The sequence below is a fragment of the Epinephelus fuscoguttatus genome, linkage group LG15 (genome assembly GCF_011397635.1).
Source record: "Epinephelus fuscoguttatus linkage group LG15, E.fuscoguttatus.final_Chr_v1".
Lineage (NCBI taxonomy): Eukaryota > Metazoa > Chordata > Actinopteri > Perciformes > Serranidae > Epinephelus > Epinephelus fuscoguttatus.
The window spans coordinates 38,099,965-38,121,797 of NC_064766.1; the positions used below are offsets into that span (position 1 = coordinate 38,099,965).

General features: G+C 38.6%; 1 protein-coding gene across 1 annotated transcript in view; it reads right to left on the bottom strand.

Annotated features, from left to right (window-relative positions):
• The window catches only part of pth1r (parathyroid hormone 1 receptor), a 75,214-nt gene that overhangs the window by 41,486 nt on the left and 11,895 nt on the right, over positions 1 to 21,833 (bottom strand). Inside the window, exon 2 of the mRNA XM_049597633.1 lies at positions 3,343 to 3,445. Coding sequence (XP_049453590.1) covers positions 3,343 to 3,445 — 103 coding nt within the window. The remainder of the gene's footprint in view (positions 1 to 3,342; positions 3,446 to 21,833) is intronic.

Genomic DNA, 21,833 nt, shown 5'->3' on the forward strand with positions numbered 1-21,833 from the left:
AAATAAAATTGGAAGTTTTATCAAATCATTGGTCCTAGTTTTTTAATTTAGATAATAGGTCACATTAGGGCAGGTGCAAACAACTGCTCTCAAAGCCGCAGTTAAGTTTCGATTTCCAGTCAAGCCCACGCTGCATGTCAGATTAGATGCTATATGCTAGTGACCACATTCAGCATGACAATGAGACCGACTTCATGATGGAAGCAGAAAATGGTGTCCCACAGCAGAGAGGGTGAGTCATGATGCAAGGAGAGAAAGATTTGTGACAGGTTACACTGCTGCGACTGCTCTACTGCAGCGTGTCAGCCCTGGGCGGCCAAATGATTTCTGCTTTACTTCAAGTGTAATGTACACGCTCCATTTTAAAGGTGGTGTACATGTTGAGAAAAAATAAACCTTTCCATTACCAGCATTTAATTTTACTTTCAGTGCTCAAGAATATTTAATGATTTAAAATTACTTACTTAGTCATTTCAGGTAAGATAACTGTACTTGTACTGAAGTGTGACTTTCAGGAATGTCATCCATTGATGCTTGTGGGTCTTAAGTGATGATTAAGATGCATTACTTTTCTGTGGGTCTATATGTTTCTTTAGGAAAATCCTGCAAAGTATGCTTTTACCTCTCATATTCACAGATGCCTGATTCTGTTTTAAAATGGGGGAGCAAACATGGATAGATACATTAGTTGGGGGCGGTCTGAGGGTTCTCCCATGCATTTTGTTTTTATATTTAAGATACATTTCCTGCATGTCTACACCACCTGCGTTAGTCTAGATTAGTTAGATTGAGGGTGATTCAAGGACCAAGAATGCATCAGCAACAGTATAACTGGCTGGATCAGGACAGAGAGTTATTACATTATTATTGCTATTCTCAATACTCACTGGGTGATCTTAAAAGTCTAACAACTGCGACAAAGTAGAAGCAGTCTGGATAAATGAAATGGCCTCGCAACAGCTATTCCTCTCCCGCCTGTTTATTTTACACACAGGTTTTAGTGGTAGCTATTCTCAATTAGGGCTGCAAAGATTAGTTGACTATTAAAATAATCAGTGACTATTTTAGTAGTCGACTAATCGGTTTGAGTCATTTTTCATAGAAAAGTACTATAAACGTACCCCAAAATACTCTTACTGCAGCTTCTTACGTTCAGATATTGGCAGCTTTACACACTCTCCCATGACGGTGAACTAAAACCCTTTGGCGTGAGTACGAAACAAGACATTAGATGACATCATTTGGGGATTTGGGAGAGACAGACGGCCATTTTCAACATTTCAACACATTTTTCGATAAAATGATTAGTCGACTAATCGAAGAAATAATCGACAGATTAATCGACAATGAAAATAATCATTAGTTGCAGCCCTACTCTCAATAGCACCACTGGCCGGTGTACTTCTACATTAGAAATTTTTGACCTACATTCAAATCAAGACTCAAAAGGCCCATTTTAGTCGAGAACTAGACCTAACTGTGACACACGCACCTCTCATTTACACTGTAAAAGAAAATGTGACTTTACCGTTAGACTCCCAACAGTTACAGATCTATTATGATGTTCAGATATGAAAAAAACTTATTGATGGTACTATTCTAACTCACCCAAAAATAACAATCGTACCATTATATTAATGATAAATGTCACTGGTTATGTTGTAACAATTAAAATATAATGGATCATAATTAATCAAACTAAAAATTAAAAGCTCCACCTTAAATTGAGTTCAAGTACATTTAAATACACTGTGCTGATGATCTGTCTCCCGACTGCAGGACTTCCACTTTAACAATTACTGAGTGCTAATAATAGTTTTACTGAAGAAAATAGTTTTGATTACTTCCTCTACCGCTGCCAATAGCCTACCAACATTCCCACTGAAGGGTGAAAATAAAGCAAGACAAATTTTGCCCCCAGGCCCCCAAATCACTGAATCCGCCCCTGCTAATAATGAAAGCACTGCACAGGATGAAGGGAGAGACACGGAGTGATGCGTCCCTGTAGGTTGTTTAAAAAGAATTCCATCTAAAGTGTGACTAAAACTGAAACTAAAACTAAACAGTCTGTAGAACTCCAAGTGACTCACTTTCCACTTTTGGTGCACCACCCCACGGTTGGCCCATCTACCCCTGTGAAATATTTCTGGGGGCATCACTGACATTAGGATTAACGATCTGTGATACTTTCTCACTTTTTTTCTAATATTTAAACATACCAGCTACTGTGGTCCAGACTGAAAAATCTTCTCAGTTATTGCATAGTTTGCCATGACATTTAATGCAAAAACATCCATCACCCCTTGAGGATGAATCTTCCTGACACTGGTGATTTTTCCTCTAGCGCAGTTGACATTTGTGATTTATTGACTGGATTGTTGTGAAATTTGGTAGAGACATTCAAATCCCCCTCAAGATTAATTGTAATAACTTTTATCATCCCGTTGCGCCATCATCAGGTCACATTTTTCATTTGTCAAATACTTAAGTTAATGATCAAATAACTGCAAAACAAAGATATCCATATGTACTTTGTATTCAGTGCTGATTAGCAAGGAATACTAGCACGCTTGGAAAGATTGCCTTTTAATTAAACTAGGACGTCTATGCAGTAGAAAGATGCAAATTCTTTTGAAACTGGTGCTACAGAGGGAGAAAACCTCCAACTATGAGGAAACACTGTGTCGCACCAGACCAGACGAATTAACACTTCGCTGGCAGGTGACATAATGTGAACACGTCTGTTTCAAACATGGCGGCCGGCTGGCAAGAAACCATATTGATCTATTACAGTTAAACAGTCAGCTAAAACATGTTTCTGAAACGTGAGGTGAGAAAAAGGCAACTCGGTTTTTTTGTCTGTATTTTCACTGTGCAGGAAACAGTATGGCGCACACTTCCTGTTCACAAACTCTCGCTATTACACATAAAGAAGGCACCAAATTATGTTTCTAAAGAACATTTAAGGCGAGAAATAGGCAGTGCAGTAATAGAACCTTGATATATGTTCAATCAACACTGACGATTTTTACAATTTGATCGGATTTTACTCTTTTTACTCTTTGTGTCCATATTGGCAGCATGGGTGGTGGGCAACATGAACACCTTGTAGTTCAAGCAACAGACCTAGAGCAAGCGAAACTCTGGATGAAGTAAACTGCGTCACCTGGCAGAGTTTTGCCGGGGGCCAGGAGGTATATCTAGGCACTGGATAGATGGAGGGAAGTTTACCACAGTTCACTGACACATACTACCCACAGTGTCCTGACACAAAGCTGGTTGAAAATCAGCAAAGTACCCTTTCAACTAGCATTAGCATTAGCATCTTGTCTCTCTACTCACCCGGAACCTTGTGCTTTGACTTGATGTTCCCCTCACACTTCCGTTTTGCTCTGAACAACAGGCCTATCTGTTCATCTTTTGTAAGCACATCATCTGCGTAAGCCTGCAAAAAAAAGAAAAACGTAGAGGTTAAATGAAGGGAAATACTGAAGCATCAATGACAGTGATGTGCAACATGTAGGGCTACGTTGTAAATGCAAAGCTCCTTCAATAACAGTCATCATTAAGCGACCTGACAGTGTTCGATCAGTCCAAAGAGGCTATTTCTACAAGAAAGGTTGTTCTGTTGACTGATTTGTGGGCCCATTAGGATCTGATGCAAAGGTTTTGACCTTTCTCTCATACTAAAAATGAGCACTGAAAGCATCAGTTGACTTCCAGATAGCAATTAACAGTGAAATATTGTCAGGCAGTATTGAATCCACATTGATGGCTGACACTGAAACCAAAGTAAAAGTGCTTGCTATGTTTAATGTCAAATAAACGTCAGATTCTAAACCATGACTGTCTCCTCCGCCATCTCCCTCCAAAATAACTTTTAGATGTTTTTCCCTATTCCATGTAATTGTTTTCTTTGTCACACAAAACCAAACATGCTCATGTTTTGCAGAGAAGAGATGCTTTATTCAAAATGTTTCTCACACAATTGATTGGTCTTTGTTTATGTTGAAATATCAAGGAGGGAAACTTGGCACGAGAGACATATTGATTAAATGTTTGTATTTCAGTTTTGAAAACATGCCTCAAATTGCTGATTCAATGGCATTTCCTCTTCATTCCAGCTGTGGCTGTTTCAGAAATGTTGATTTAAATTAGATTTTTCAAACTCTCTCGCCATAACTCAGTGCTGGATTAACAACTTCTGCTATCTCCAGACATGAGTTCCTCTTCACAGCTGCTTCATAACCCTCAAACCACTGCTTTCTGCATCCCTGGTCATAGCGCTGCAGGCAGCACCTTCTAAATACGGTTTCCTTCTGTGAAATGTTCCTGAAAATGTAGACTGCTGACATTCTCTCAAACAGAATATGAGGGAAAGCAACAGGGTGGCCTGGATGTTAGACCGCCCTCTGTATCTGGAAGGTCAGATTAGATTGTACTTTGACCGCAGCAGTCCGCCCCTCCAAGTGTTCATGAGAAAGCGGTAAGCCTGTGTTTATTTCTGTCTTAACTGTCATGAGGATAAAAAAAAGTTGTAAAAGACTGAATGTTTTTCCTTGAATAAACAGTATCAGTTTCACTTGTTGTTTATAGTCCCAGCTTGTATTCCTGCGGTTAAATCCACTGTGTGGCCACTAATCGGACGTGACAAAGTTGTAACATGGACAAAAACGACATTTCATTCCCAACATTAACTTACACCTTATATGTTGTCAGTCTTTGAACATTGTGTTTGAGAGTGGCGTGGCTCCTCAGGTGTGGTTTTCCAGTCATGGAAACATTTTCCATTCTAATAGGTCACACTGACTGGCTCGCTGTTTGCTCAGAGATCACTTTTGGGCAATGACAAATGTGACTGTATTGAAAATGACCACATTCATTTTTAACAGAGCGTGACAAGAAAAGTGGAAATGAAAACAGAGAAATCCAAGCCAAGCGCTAAAACTGAAGCATAGATCAGCGCACAAATCATTAGGATTTTCTACGCTGTCATATAAGGGTTTTCATGGTGCGTTGAGCCAACGCTGCCGAAAAATGCAATATGTATCTGCACAATGAAACACAAACTAACATGTATGCCATCGAGTGTGCCTGGAGGTACGGCTAAAAAAACTCCCGGTCTTATTTTTTTGGTTCAGTGATGCAGAGCAAACAGTACAAATTAAAGACAGACGTTTGCCCAGAGCAGCTGACTCCCCGGCTGCAGTTGTATTTGTCAGCTTCAGACACAAATTACATGTCTGGATGTAAAGGAATCAAATTCTGCTCTCAGGTTTACAAGTGATGGGAAAATGATTTGTCAAAAGGAAAATTAGTCCCAGCATGAAGAGAAGAAAGAAACATGAAGAGACAGAGAGGGTGAGAAGGTTAAATGCTGACACAGATGCAAATTATTACACTTCTAAAAAATGTATCACATCCATTTGATGTATGACGCAAAAGCAGTGTGAAAATGTTCATAGGATGTCATCATTAAAGATGGCAATTTGATGCCATCTGTCCAGCGTGATTTATTAGTTAAATATGGACATTTGAGATAGAGTGAGTGAGTGACAATAAACTAAATTCTTTTTAAAAGGTTGATTGTGTTTAAGCATTTAACAACCTTTGATGAATCTGTTTAATCCAACAGTTCATAATTGTTAGTACAGACATTAAGTATGTGTTGCTTTCTGTTTCTTAACATGAAAAAATGTTGTGAATTTAACATTCCCATCACTTAAACAAACATGCAACAATGCAAAAATGCTGTTTTACAATAAATATCCGGCACTGAAAATCTAACTTTAGACCACAAAAATATTATCAACAAAGCGTACTTTATTAGGTATTAGTCGTCAAGATTTCACTGGTCTCTTAGTCGCTTAAAACCAAAAAACAAACCAAATGTCAAAATAAACCAAAACCTACATGACTGGACCATGTTGGAGTTTAATTTGAAAGCACAGACACAGGAAGTGGCCACATCAGGAGTCAGGTTAATTTCCAGGGCTGGTACCTGCAGTTATTCCACAGGCTAGTTAATAACATGTCGGGCAGGAAATCCAAAGTGTGGGATCATTTTGAGAAGGTGAAGGACGAACCCAAGGTGATATGTAAACTCATCTTCATTGGTCGACTACAAACATGACGTATCATCTGAAACATGGAAGTAGCTACATGCCCATTAGCCCACAGCGTCATTAACAGGCGGCTCGCTCAGTGTGTGACGTGCACTTGGAGATAAAATATAGGCCTATATTAATGAAGGTTCATTAGTACGGATTTGTATTTCTCTGTAATGTAGCACAGTGTTAACAATGTTACTGATACTATTCTTTCTCACACCTTCAACTCAAACCACCAACATATATCATTTAATCATTAAATTAATATCATAGCGAGTAGTCGACTAATGGCTCTAAATGACAATTGGTCGACTAGGAAAATGATATTATAACATTATTTGATTATTATTACTGTTGCATGTGCAGCACTTTAGTGTTACAACTGGTTGCCGTGAAGCTGTGAGGTAAATTTAGTGAAGTAAAAAGTAAAATAATTCCTTCTAAAATGCAGAGAAGTACAAGTATAAAGTAGAGAAAAACAACACAGAGCTTGAGTAAATGTACTTAATTACTTGCCACCACTGGCATCCTGATACAGTTACTGTAGTACTGCACACCAGTCAGAGTGCATAGCTCTGCAGTTAGCTGCTCCAAATGACATGAAAACCATTTACTGCAGCAAAGCAAAGTTTTGCTGTCTCTAAGCCCTCTCTGGTGCCTGTTTATAATCTAAAATAAGCAGCTGAGGAACTTCTAAATCTGCACGCCGAGACAAGGAGTAATTTGGGAACAAAGACGTGTATACATTGTCTCTGGTGCAAGTGCGTAATTCTGTGAGCTTAAAATGAAACTGCAAATACCGAGCCGTCGTGGATTTGCTGCACACAAAACCATAATACCTCAATCCATCAATATTTTCACTACTTTCAGCCTGAAATAAGGATGTCCAGTCTGAGAGCTGAATAAGGTTACAGAATGAAGACGTTTATGGCTTTGCACAGTAAACAACCACAGATGGAACAACATTTGACCGCAGGCGAACAAGGATAGATACTACCTGTTTACTGTACTAACTATGCCAATATAGAATATTCCACTGAACGCTCCTGAGACGTTCACACTATTTTCATCTGAATAACTGGCTGGTGTTACTTTGGGTGAACGTTGAGCAAACAGGAAACCAGAAACAGTGAGTCTGGACGGTTGCTGCTCGGAAAGGGCAAGTGTCATTATCATCAGTGCTTAGTAAAGTAGATCATCAGTTGTTTTGCAGTTTTGTGATTGCAATTTTCACAGTCTGAATGAAAGTTAACAAGCTCTTATTATCATCTACCGCATATTATATGCTGAATTTCTTTGCTATCAGGGTGATTTTTACTTCAGTCAAACACTTCAAAGTGGGCCTATATGTCAGTTACAATTTGCATTCATACCTCAGTGTGTCTTTTTTTACCAATCTGGTTAAGTGAAGCTGCCGTTCCGACACATTAAGAACACACATCCTAACATTTACAGCTCACTTTAAGCCCCTGTGAAACACTAAACTAAAACGAGGCCCGGAGTCTCAGGGTATATTTTCTTTCACAAAAACTAAGGGAAATTTCCTCCTTCATCTGCAGACGCCAGCTTCGCAGGGACATAGAAGAGTATCATTTACCATTTTAAGAAGAGAATCCTGGGTAATAAGTGTGCCCCCTGATTATTTCTGAAAACTATTCCTCCTCCACTGGCCAGAGTCCAAACCTCCAAAGTAAACACAACTCTCACAGGGAGAAACATGGACATTCTTATTTACTGCATTTCATTCAAAACACAGTAATCTTTTTGTCAAATGCTTTTTGCGCGTGTGCCAAAATGAAAATTAGAAAAATACACACCATATAAATATGTGTGTTTTCATCACTGGACGCTAGAATACAAACTCCACTTGAATAAACCACAAGTTTCTATTTGTCTTCGCAAACTGCGGCTTGATGACTTCAACTGCAGCTCTCTGCAAGGATATAAGACCAATATTGAGAGAACTGTATTTAGGCTGGTGTGTCAAGACTGTGTTGAACCACTGCGCCTAAATACTGACGGTATGAGAGTGAAGGTACACTTACAGTTTTAGCTCTGATTCCAGCATTTGGTTTCCATATTATTTTAGTAACTTAATGCTCAGTTATATTTAGTTATAGAAGTTTCGCTTGTCTGGCACCACAGATGTCTTCAGTGTTCATGTGTTGATTTTTTAATATGTTGTCGCAGAAGGATAAAGAAAAAATACTTGCATCAAAAATGGAGTCATGTGGACAGACGCCATGCATACATTGAGTGGAGACACTGGGTTTCCGGTACATTACCAACAGTCTTGATTGTGGACAGCTTGCGCTTTTTCTTTCTCTTTTTTCAAGAAAGCTGTGGTTGACCAAAGTCATTTCCTGAAATGCCCTACAGTGAATAAGAGAGTGAAACGCTGGAGCTTGTGAGGTAGACTTTCATTAGAAAGCACAAAGCAAAAAAAGTTGAGTTTCCAAAAATGTTCAAATGATCCGCAAAAGCGCCACTGAGTTCAACACAGTGTAATTATCTTTAGCACATCAACAATGTATCATGAGTCAAAGTACAGCCCAATGAGCTCATTAGTAGCATTTCAGCCCATGAAAGAGTCGTCTAAACACACTAAAACTACACGACTGAATAAAATGCCAAGTTCAAAGACCACCACTTGTATTCAACCACATGCTCCAACAGCCATGGCAGCAGAGACTCGTGACTTTCTGAGCAAAACACAGCTGTGTGAGATGGCTGTGAGGTCAATTTAAAAAACAGATTTCTCTATCAAGATTAAGACGTTATCTATCTTTAATCTAATCACATATGTCCACATTTCCACACACGGAAAATGCAAATGTTACAGTAAATTGCTTCCAACTGTGTGTACATTAGCTGAACAATTTAAAGGATAAAAATGAACAAACTAAGATAAACGAATTAATGTCAGGACTGGAGATTTTAAGGACCATTTCCCTTTTTACTATTAACAACAATATGAAAACTGGACAATGCAATAAGTGGATTATTTTTTCAGTATTTCTGAATGATTATGAGTGTTACTGGAGGCTCAAGGAAGCATGAATTATACAATGCAGTATGCACAAAAAGGCTAATCCTTAAGTCCCTCAAATAAAGACATTTTAACAATGTTGCACTTTGCAAAATAATCCAATTTAAACATGGACAGATTAGACCAATTAGCAAGTGACAGGAACCTTAACTGAGCTGATAGATGGGTTTAAATGTGGAAAGGTTTAAGAAAAAAAACAGATTCAAAAGGTTTCTTTATGTTGAGAACATGGGAACAGGAGATAAGTTCATCTGAAAACTGAAAGGCGAGCTTGACGGTGGCACTAGAGGACCACTAAAAGTCCAAAATCTGGCTCAGCTCCGTCAGTCACTGGCTGAGAGCCAAAACAACAGTTGGGATTTAGACAGCCTCTCCATCTTCATCGCCAACAAGGAGAAAAAAAAAAAAACAAGTTTTGGAATCGACAGCAGAAATTCTGAGGTGTGACGCTCCTGAAAAATGTCACTGAACAGTTATTAAGATAAAATGACCTTTAATTAATCTCTGAAGCCAAAGACAGATGTTGATACTCCGCTACAGTGACTGTCCCCTAACTAACATGTTAGGTTTACACAGTGACAGTTTGATCACGCCACACATGCAGGACTGTAGCTGAATGGATCATGGTAGATTTTCTTGCAAATGTTATCTTGAATATTTTATATAATTTCAACATTCATTGATGTATTGCTGCTTTTAAGGGACTGTTCTTTATGTATCATGTGTCTTCTATTTTTTATTTTTATTTTCTGTCTCACCCTCCCAAAAGCTGATTACTATGTTTCCTAAACGTTTTTTATGGAGCCACAAAGAGCAAACAGGAGTTGAAGTTCTTACCAACACAAACATCTAATTTCATAAGCAAAAAGCAAATCCTGCTCACAAATGGCATCATCACACAAGCTGTGTGTGCACTGCAGCATGACAACCATCCGTCCTTCCACACAAAACCAACAACATTTTTCCACAGCTCGCACACAGCCAGCATTTGCAACATGCGCATAATAACCATTTTTCCAAATAAACTTTACACAACAGTGGCAGTAGCAGCTGGCCAAAATTATATTAGTGACTTGGCGCAGCAGACATAATTAGATTTTAAACGTATCCTTTGGTTTTTAAAAGTTAAGAGCTTAAAATTAAAAATGAAATCCTTTTTCATGCATGAAGAAATGCAAAAAATATTTACTTTTTTTATAAGAATCTGGTGCACACAATTAAATTATGGCACAATTTTAAAACGAGATTAGGGATCGACCGATATGGTTTTTTTCAGAGCCGATACCAATGATTATGAAACAGAGATATCAATACCGATATTTGTACCAATATTTACAACCTATACGTCTGCTGTAAAAATTATAGTTGACACAGAATTAAAAAACTAAACACTGACAAAGCACTGTAATGGTAAGGACTAAATAGTAGCAGGCTATTATAACAGCACTCAAACGGTAACTGAGGAAATGCTATCATGTGTAAGGAAACACCAGAGGCAGGATAAAAACTCAGAATGAAATTTTAGATCTTTCAATATATAGGAAAATAAATAAGTTAATAATAGATAAATAAGTAACAAAGTCGAAGAATATGCCAGCTAAATAAAAACAGATTAATAAAAATAAATACACAATAATCATAAATACAAAATTTAAAAAATAAAATTTAAAACAATAATAAAAAATAACAAAATAAATTAAATAAAGGAGAGCTCAATTAAAAGCTGGGCTAAAAAGGTAGGTCTTGAGCCTAGAGTGGTACATGCAGGCAGTGAGAAGCACGTCGGGGGCAAAACAGCGCAGCTAAGGAAAACAAAACTGTATATCGGCATATCAGTGGAAAAAATCACAGATACTGATAACCCTAAAAATTCATAATATCGGCCCTGATAATCGGCCAGGCCAATTATCTGTCGACCCCTAAATGAGATATGTAGCATAAAGTGATTTTGATGTGATTTTGATGAAATATCACTATTTCAATCTCAGATATGGTTATGTTTCCTGACAGAAGTTCACCAAGCACTGTCATGAAGATGATAATCCAATGATAATTTCTGTTTTTCCAATTCTTGATTATGATAAATGGTCAAACCCTCCTGCCAGTTTGGTGTAAAGAAAGCGTTTAATCCTTTGTAACCTGAGCAAATTGGCTTGATTTGTTTCAAAAACTTAGGAAGTACGTGATGTGCAATGAAAAACAAAAAGACCAAGAAAAATAAGTAAGAAATTAGTAAAAACAGAAAATTAAAAAACAAGAAAAGTTAAAAAAAAAATTGTTTAAAAATTTGCATATTTTTTTCCTTTTTTCCCTGTTTTTAAAAACTAATTTTCTTTGTAATTTTAATTTTTTTGTAATTTGTAGAACATTTCTTACCAAGTTGCTCATTGCCTTTTTCCCCCTTGAGTGAAATCGCACCAATTTGTTCAGGGTTCAAAGGTTTAAATACTTGCGAAAGCACAATAAAAGTGCTGCCACTCCAAGTTTCAAAGGGTTAAAATAAATACAAAATAAAACCATTTCAAAGTTGAATGTCCCTCCCCGAGCCAAAATAAAACGTATTAGTCTAACCCTGGTGCTAACACGCCTCAGTTTGCACCACCCCTTTCCCCTTCAAAAGTAACAAACAGTCCCTTACAGACACGTGCTAAGAGTTATTTACAATATGTGTTTGTTACTTGTTTTCACTCACATGATTTTGAAAGTACGAGACTAGTATTCAACCAGCTATTAAAGTGTTTAAACACATGAGCTGTAAATACACACTGTGTGTTACACCTCAGTGTTTTGATTGTCAACACAAAATGTCTGATCACAACTCTGTTACTATTTTATCTGGAAACACAGACCATATTAACTTTCTCTCCCTCTTCACAGTCGCCCAATAATGCCTCCCTCTGTTGGCTGATCCGTCAGTGAGGATGAGATTTTTAGGTAAATGCTCGTATAAAGTGAGACTTTCCTTTCCAGATCACACTTCGTCACATGGATGATAAATAATATACAGATAATATTTACTCTGGTCACTGTAAAGCGCCTCTATTATGGGAATACAGTCGAATGTTTGTTTTATGTACTTGTTTTGGTCATTTGCCATTCTTTACACCATAGGCTAACATTCACTTCCTTGTTGTTGGCATATAGTCAAAATTTGATCCCAGGGGCTTTTGGACTTTCCTCTACTTTTTTTTCTCGGCAAAATAGGGGGGTCTAGAAAATTATAACTCAGCTGAATCTTGTTTTTAATGGCCTGTCCACTATCTGGAAAAAACATGAATATGTTACTTCTGACATATTGCACCGCATGAATGTTTTAGCGGATGAGGTTCCTGGATATTATAAACTCTATGAGTCAGTGCCACTCCTCTTCAACTGTGCAATTTGCATTTGATGATAAAAACCACAAACCACAAGACTGGTTGTCCTTTGGAAATGCTCGCAGACCACATTCTGACTTAAAGCAGCATTTAGTTCCTAATTATACCCTGCTCTGGTCGTAAGCCTGAAGAACAGCACTTTTGTCCTTGATGGAAACATTGTGTGTGCTCTGCGAGGCAGCATACATCTCACGCTGTGATCGTGCTGTTGTCCCAAATTAAAAAGGGCTATTTTTGCGTTATACGTGATTTAATGCACAAAGTATGAGCCGCTCCTCCAATAAAGCGATGCAAATGAAGCATTTTAATTTTCATCAAAAGCTTAAAAACTAATGCCTGTAAAGCAGTCACACACGCTGGACCTTTCATATCGAAATGGATGTCACAAGTGTCACCTAATAATACTTGTGGCAGGCTGCTAGCAGGAAAATGGGTCACAACAAATGTAAATCCAGCCATCTTTATATATAGATTAAAGGGATTGAAGATTAAAAATATATATTTTAAAGTGGATTTTTAATCCACAAGAGCTTCTTTTTCCAGATCTAACAGACTGTTTCACACACGCTGCATTAACGGCATATGATACCCTCTCAGTCACAGCCTGGCAACCTCAGCAGTAATCCTCCAAATCACAGCTGGGTATAAAACATGAGATGATGTCAGTGTTCATATTGGCATTCACAACGCATCATTAATTTTCACTGGAGACAAACACTGACATTCTATCACCTCAGAAACATTTACCCATTATATGTGGTGAAATAGGCTGCTCAGTATTGATTATTTAGGCTTTCCATTTGTTAGTATGAGCTGTGATAATGAATGTCGGGTCAAGTGTGTGGGCTAACTTAATTACATACAGCTGCAAATGGCCGTGACCTGCTGTAGTGAAAATGAAATAGGTGAGGTCGCAGAAAGTAGGGCTCTACAATATTTATTAGGATTGACAGCAGGTTTCTAATGGACTCATCTATTTTTAATTGAGACTTTCACCAAAATTCACATGCTGCAAGAAAAAAAATGTCTGAAAGCTTTCCCAATGTGATTTCTATTTACACAAAGGTCTCATAAATCAATGATGACATTGAATTGACTGTCAGGTCAGGTGGACATTGTGATTCAGATGGCATATCCACTGTGCAAAGGTTTGTTTCTGTCCATTCACATCAGCGTCTCCGTGGCTGCCACAAATGTTTCTCTGCCATCACTTTACTCAATTTGCCGAACCTTGCTCCAGTATTATAGCACTCAAACTGTCATCACTGTGATTAGTTGTCCCCGGGGAGTTTTTCAATTCATATTCATCTTTGTTTAACGTCACAAAGCCGTACTGTCGTTACAGATACACACATTCACAAGTCTGAATGGCGATGAGTGTCAACCACCATCGAGCCACCACCAATAGCTACTCTTGGCATGTAGATCACCCTGTAAAGACTGTGTCAACCACAGACATACTGTCAACAGTGGCAACATATAATTTTGTTGTATATATGTTTCTCAAAGGTATTATCTACATTTCATTAATTAATAGTGTACACGCAGAAGTTCATGTGATAATTAAGAACACATCATATGAAACATTAAAGATTAAACACAGCCTGGTGAAATAGCACCTAGCAGTTATACTGTAAAACAAAAAAGGCCGTCACTTTCAATAAGGGATGCACAATATGACTTTAAGTACTGTGAGACAAAATAAAAGTTGTTGTAGTTATATATAATGTTTCTTGAGGTAGCACTCAGAGATGAATCAAATGTTATTTTCAATCATAATTTTGGCTTCTAACAATTCTAAAAATATTATAAGATGACGTGATTTTTGTGCTGCGTTCGTTTCACAACATACTCTTCTCTTTTTCTTGAGTTATAAATCCAGTGCACCCCTTTATTTTCTCGCCAGATGTAGCCACGTTTTAGACTCTCTTATTGAGTATTTTTTGGTCTTACTTCTTAAGACCATCAGGAAAAAAAGCGAGACATATGTTCAAAAATATTATATTGTAATTAATTCCAAAGCATGCTACAGGATATTCGCAGTCCATGGCTCCTCTCTCTCTCGTCTTGCGCCACGTTTATATTAAATGCTATTAAATTATCTTTTTTTAAAATCACATTTTTAAATGATTTTTTCATTCAAATTATATTTAAAGTTTAAGAGAAATCACTGTTAGAAGACTTTTTTTAACGTTCAATAAAATGCAAGATGACTTCAACAAAATCTATTATCTTTAGTTAATAGTAATAAATAACCAAAATAATTGTGATTATGATTTTTTAAATAATTTGTTGAGGCAGCCATTTCTTTATCGTCTCTGGTTGTATAAGCCCATTGTGGAAAGTGTTGCACATAAATGAGTTGGATTAATTTTAAATTTACAGAATTTTATTAAAAACTTGAAGATTTGCCTTGATTATTAATTTATTTAAATTATTTAACTTGCCAGAAATGAACATTACCACCTGTTTATTGCTTGTGTAAAGTACTGGCCAGTAAAATTTATAATTTCATATACTGTATAAACTACTTATATTGTCCTAAAACATTGATTCATATTGTTCATCTCCCCTATCACGAGTTAAAACTTAATTTGAAATTATTTTTTATGTCAATTGTGTCAAAATATTAATTGGTTTTAGCTTCTCCGATGAGAACATTTGTCAGTTTCTTTTGTCTTTTGCAAACTGTACATTTTCCGACTTTGGACAGGTGGTCGGACAAAGCAAGACATTCAAAGACTGGGCTGTAGAAAGTCTTGACTATCTTTCATTGCTTTGACATTTTATACACTAATTAATAATAAAACAATTGTTAGCTGCAGCCCTACAACTGTGGGTCAGTCATGGTTGATCTTGTGCTTGTAAGTCAGACGCAAAGCCCACGTAACGGTAAACTAAAGTCAGTGAACCAGAAAACTATGTGGAAATGCCCATCCAAGAGTCAACACACATACACAGGAAATAAGTAACACAGTGGGAGGTCAAGTACAAAGAATCTGACCAGTTTAAGCACAGTGAAGCACATCTTGAAGCCAATGTGACAGCAGCTTATCCTTTTGACCTTTGGGACCTGATGAATACAGTTTCTGCAGCGAGCATGTTGTGTGTCATTACCAGTGAGAGCAGAGCACAACACAGCAATCAGTGCTGTGGATGTAATTTAACATGTGAGTGAAGGAGTATGAAAAGGTGACACACCCAACTCTCCCCTCCAAAGGGGCAGTGTGCAGCCTGGAAAAGGTCACAGTTTGTATAAAACCCCTAATTGGGACTGCCTTTCTAACAAAACCTCTATAGACAAATTAGGTGCTGCTTAATCACCCCACGGTGTTTCTTATTACCTGCTAATATTCCAGCCTTTTGATTTGCTTACTGAAGAGGCTGCCGGGAGTGAGTCTTTTGTGCTTGGTCACCTTGATTGAAGTGCTTTTCAGAGGAGCCATTCTTGCACAAGACTATTTCAAACAGACCGGCACAGAATATGAATTATACTCAAATTAATGACCTCACAACCATTATTATCATTAAGAGAAGTTAATAACTGATCAAATTAATTAGATGTACTTCAATTTATTTTTAGCACAAGCTTAATATTTTTGTTGAACCACAGATTTTCCCGAAGCATAAAAATGAATAAAACATGATAATAACATTACTATGACCTTTAACATGATATTTAAAATGTGCATATGTTGCGTCCCTCCATAAAGCAATGCTGTAGGGGCTAACATAAATAACACACACCATCATTTCCAGTGTGACTTCCAGTAAAAAAAGACTCACACGACACACAGGAGGTCCATGTGAAGCTGAAGCTACTGAAGAAGCTTCAATGAAAATCAAATTGTAAACATTGCTGTGTCCTTTACGCTTTCTACGTTTCTACAAAAGCCACTAAATGATGCGCTGAGCCATTAACGCATTGACTAAAGAGATGTATAAGCATCGCATTATCACTGCATTCAAAGGATTTAATACATGTCCCAGACACAAATGTTAATGCACACATGTGAGGATGAAGATGCTCACACTGTCTGGTGAGTGAAGGAAATGTAAACACGCATGGACTACACTGTTCCCGGTGTGCTCCAACTGAGAGGCCTGCAACTGGCCTGTCAGCGTGAGCTTTCCACTTTCCACTTACTACAGGGTCACTGGTGCTGGGGTCTTTGAACCATGTTTTTATTTGACTGAAAATGGCTCGAACTGGGTAAAAGGCAGAGTCTGTAGCAAAAGGCAAACAGAGTGCTTGAGAACAGTGTGAGTCGATATCACACATTTAGCTCACTGCAAACACAGCAGTAAGACGGTTTAAGTGAATCTGCTTTGCACATCAGCCTCTATAAAAGCAGCACTTCAACTCAAAACCCTGGAATAAAATTGTTGTTTTTTTAACATATGTGGAGCAAGGTTGCCTCACGATAACAAGTTCCTGGATTTAAATCAAGATAATATACTGTCGTGAACTGCAGTGAAGCAGATGACACGTCAAAGGATAATAAAGGTTCTCTGAGCTTTTCCCCGTCTACATAATGGTAACAATCCCTTTCAGATTTGATCCTTGAGAACACATCACATCACCTAAACTGAGACCAAACTACTGAACCTTTCAGACCAACACAAGCTTCATTACCCCAAACTTTAAATTCTTTACATTCTTTGTCACTGCAGCAGAACAGAGGTACGCTATTTCTTATTCCCTACATTCTCCTTCCTTGTTCAAAACCTGACGCCTGCATTTCCCACAATGCAACACAACCAGTGTCAGACATGAGCAGGTTACGTGGGTGCTAAGGTTGCCGCTGCAATGGTTGACTATTTTACCATCAGAGCATTTGTTCTGAATCTTGAACAGCATGTGATGTGGCGCCTGTCAGAAATCCCTGCGATCTGACCTGACTACATCATCACTTGGGTCAAAGTGCAAGGGGCGGGGTCACCCATGGGTCAGCTAAACCGGGAGTTAATCAATGGTGCAGACTGAGAAAGACCAGAAAATTGTCAGGACAGTTTTGGAGCTGCTTTTTAGATCCATAATGAAATTTTCTTGGACACAAGGGACTTCAAGTATTGGCGGCACGTTGGTGCAGTTGTTAGTATTGTCGCCTCACAGGAAGCAGGTTCAAACCCAGGGTTGGGGGGCCCTTTGTGTGGACTGTGCATGTTCTCCCCATGTCAGCGTGGGTTTTCTGCGATTACTCCAGCTTCCTCCCACAGTCCAAAGACATGCACGTTAACTGGTGACTCTAAATTGTCTGTAGGTGTGAATGTGAGTGTGAATGGTTGTCTGTCTCTGTGTGTCAGCCCTGTGATAGTCTGCCAACCTGTCCAGGGTGAACCCTGCCTCTCACCCAGTGGCAGCTGGGATAGGCTAACAGGATAAGCGGTTACGGAAAATGAAATGAAAATGAAACAAGGGACTTCCACTGCTGGGGCACAGCCATTGAATTTTACAGCAGCCACAGAGCAGGTGAAGGTATGATTTTCCCAGGGCACGAGTGGCTTAAGTGAAGAGACAACTAGATGTTTGACACCATTTAAAATAAAATATTAAACATTTTGACACATGCAGTCCAGAGAGAAATCGTGGCGAGGCAAAGGAGTGCAAATTCTTTGGACTAACGGCTGACGATGTAAGAGCGTCTGAGCATGTAAGTGCATGCACATACAAAATGTTAGTAGTGCGCCCACATTACTGTGCAGCACCCCTCAGTAAATATATATTCCCACATGCATGGTGACGCTTCAGTTTGAGATCTAGTGCTGACGGCAGACCTGAGTGACATCACTTCGTCATCACTTCGTCATCGCTTCATACTTCATACGTAAAATCACTGGCGACCCCTTTAAGTTTCTACAGAGTGCATGTACACATACAAAAAAAAAAAAAGCATAGTGAATGTGGCTTGAAAGGAGACTGAAATACATGCTTCAGTATGCCAACTAATATTGGTACTCTATTACATTTACAAAATAATGTATGTAGATATATGTACACGAATTATAAGACATAAAAACTACATGCTAAAAGTAGGTCCTTGATTGGCCTTTAAAGCTTTTTACTGTAGCCCTTATGAGGCTAATTATCCTTGAAAAAACCTCATCAATAATAACACATGAAATAAATTTCTTCCAAGGTCTGGTTGTTCCAAAATAACCATGCCACATTACATCACCAATAAAAACCACTGCAGACAGAAGCCACAACCTCTAACGGATGTTCCAGCCCGAGGGTCACATGGTGCATTTGATAAATTATAACACGTAATACAAAAACACTGCTGGGTTACCACACAGAAAATAAAGCCACAAATCCACGGGCTACATTTCAAGCAACACCTCTATTCAGTGCACATTTGAATGCAGACACAGTGTGAGTCGCAGTAACTGAGTGACTAACACCATGCACTGTTCTATGACTGCACAAATATTCTAACATTATTTTGCTGTTTGACTTTAAAACATTGATTATGATTGATAAAATGTGATTTAGGAATGGAGGAGTTAGGAATCCCCAACATTAACCTGCAACACAAATGTACAAAGACGGCTCAAATAAAATCAACTAAAAGTTTGTGTTTTTCATTTGTTAATTAACTTGTTCACCCACCCACTCGTTCATTCAATTCTTACTCTCGACTGAGCATATAGGGCCACAGGGTTGGCTGGAGCCTCTCCCAACACACGTCACCAGTCTACCAGGGAAAAGACAGTGAACTTCAAACCATGAGCAATATCTTCTAATGTTGGAGGAAGAACTCATTCATTTGCAGTAACGCTTGGAATTAATCATATATCTGACCTCTGACACATAATTAACATAACACTTGCAAATGTCAGTCCCATACATTAATTGGATTCCTCCAGGTCTGTATTCATATGGAGCTCTTTAACTTCAGATCTGTGTGTTGAGTGTCATGGAGCTAACGCAGGACAGTCCAGCCAAACTTCGCACTGTTATCTGAAATTAAATTGGCTGTGATGCTTCCTGTGCTGCAGTGTGAGGATTTCTTACTTATTGCTGGAAAATCTGGAGCTGTGAACTGCATACTTACAAACCCATAAGCCCCAGAGTTTTGCAATGAAACTAATAAAGGTCCTTTTAAGAAATCCAGCCTCCTCTCAGCCATAAGCCCTGAGCCCAGGGAGTATTCCTGCCCAAGATTTGAGCTGCTTCCAAATCACGTAAACAACTGGATTGAAATGTGTGAAATCCTACTCTCCCTGCTCTTGATAATTTGCAGAACTGACTTGGAGTTGTCTACAAACTCAGTCCCTGTTGCATTTAGCAGAGAGGACTGAGTCTGGGAGCTTCTCTAGATTTGAAACTCAATCCCTCCACCTACAGTGGGGGTGGGGCTGAGCAGGACGGTCGGTCAAACGGCAGAAGCATCTACATGGCTGAGAATTTTCACATGTCAACTCAACTGAGGTACTCTGGGATTCCAAGCATATTGCCTGCAAGGAAGTCTGCAGCACGACATTGATACAGCAGGTAACTGATGAAAGACGACCACATGGGGTGCAACCTCATCCTAGCTCTGGTAATCAATCAGTGTGGCCCTGACTTTAGGAACTGCTGAGTTTAATATACTATACTATACTACAGTCCATCATGTTGATTTTGGACGTGTTCAACACTGAGTATAGACAGAAGCCAGACCACCTTATCAAGGTCTGACAGAGGAGAGGCGGCCTATCACTCTGAAATGTGTCAAATGTTTGACACATTGACGTGGCTTTCACTTCTCGTAGATAAGCATCACCACCTACAGCATGTCTCCAGTATTCAGCTAAAACTTAGAAACTGCCTGTCTGCACAAAATTTTATTCATGACATGTCCACAGTGAGGGAAAGAAAAAGTGAGATGCAAGAGTTGGTGCCGCAAAAATGTCAGATATAGTTTACGAAAGCATCTTTGGCCTCATTAAATAGTGCCTCCTCTGCCTTTGCTGATCTTTCTCAAACTGCTACTCATTATCTCTTGAAGATGCATAATTCACAGGATCACCGTGGACTAAGCAGCCGATTTAAATGCATCATTAAGTCATCAAGGTTAAAAAAGAAAGGCGTGGAAAAAAAGGAAAAGAGCCACCTACTCAAACTCATTGAGTACACACCCAAACAGCCTTTCTTTTTGAATGCCGAAGTTCACAGGGAAGAGGCACATCATTAAAATATCTGTTAGAAGTGTAACTTTTTCACGGAGGTGTAAAAGTGGCATTGAGTTACACATACTCTACCATTTTTCGAGTGGAAAAGCTAAGAAAAAAAAAAGGCAGAGGTCACGGTAAGTCAAGAAAACAAGCCCTTTCCTGAGTCAAACACAGCCATGGTATAACCTTACCATGCCGGTGAAACTGAAGACTCTCCTATTAACACACACGTTATGAGTCTGACTCACAGGCACTCTAAAAACTGAGCAATGTGTCAGTCAATACCAAAAAAAAGAAGATAACTGCCACAGGATGTATGCGTTTTAAGGAGAAAGTTCAAGAAATTAGATTATTCTGCAGTTATCTCAGGAATCCTCTCAGCTACTGTAAAGCGCTGCAGTGAAGCACAGAGCATAATGACATGTGTGTGAAGGGTATTTTCCTACTACAAGTTGCCTCTGTGAGCTGAATCCCAAAGCTGATCCCAGGAAAATTCAGGCAAACATGTTAACTGACTGGTGACGACAGCGAGTGACTCACAATCTACCGCGACAAGCCATGTACAGCAGCTGATACAGAGTTTACACCTCCATGCTGCTTGAATCCACATGACGAGCTGTAAAACTAAATTGCAAAACAGGATGTCTCAAATCTGCCAACCACATAATCTCATTTGGACGGAGAAATTACATTTTAACCAAGGTGTGTATAAATACCATCTGTGCACTGGAATACACCCTCTCAAATCCTTCAGCTTTATAAACTACAGCTGATTTCCTTTTTCCCCACAGTCCATCACATCACGCCCAATTACATGACACTCTCAAAACTGAGAGTATAAACGTGTTATTTTGGTGTGTGTCAGTGACTCTGTGAGTGACATTTCACTTGAGAAGTGAGTGCATGTGTGTGTGAACTGTCTGAACAGAAGTACAAGCTTCTTTTAAAGCACTACCTGTAACTATACCTCAAACACAACTTTAAAAGCTTTCCTGACCTGCTGGCACCCCTTAAAACTGTGGAGGGGATACATGTATGTTGTTTCTGTTACAACAACACAGAAAAAGACCACAAACTGAAGTCTAGTGGTATAAATCATTTCATCACAAGTGGTGTTTTTTAAGAGTTCAAACACCT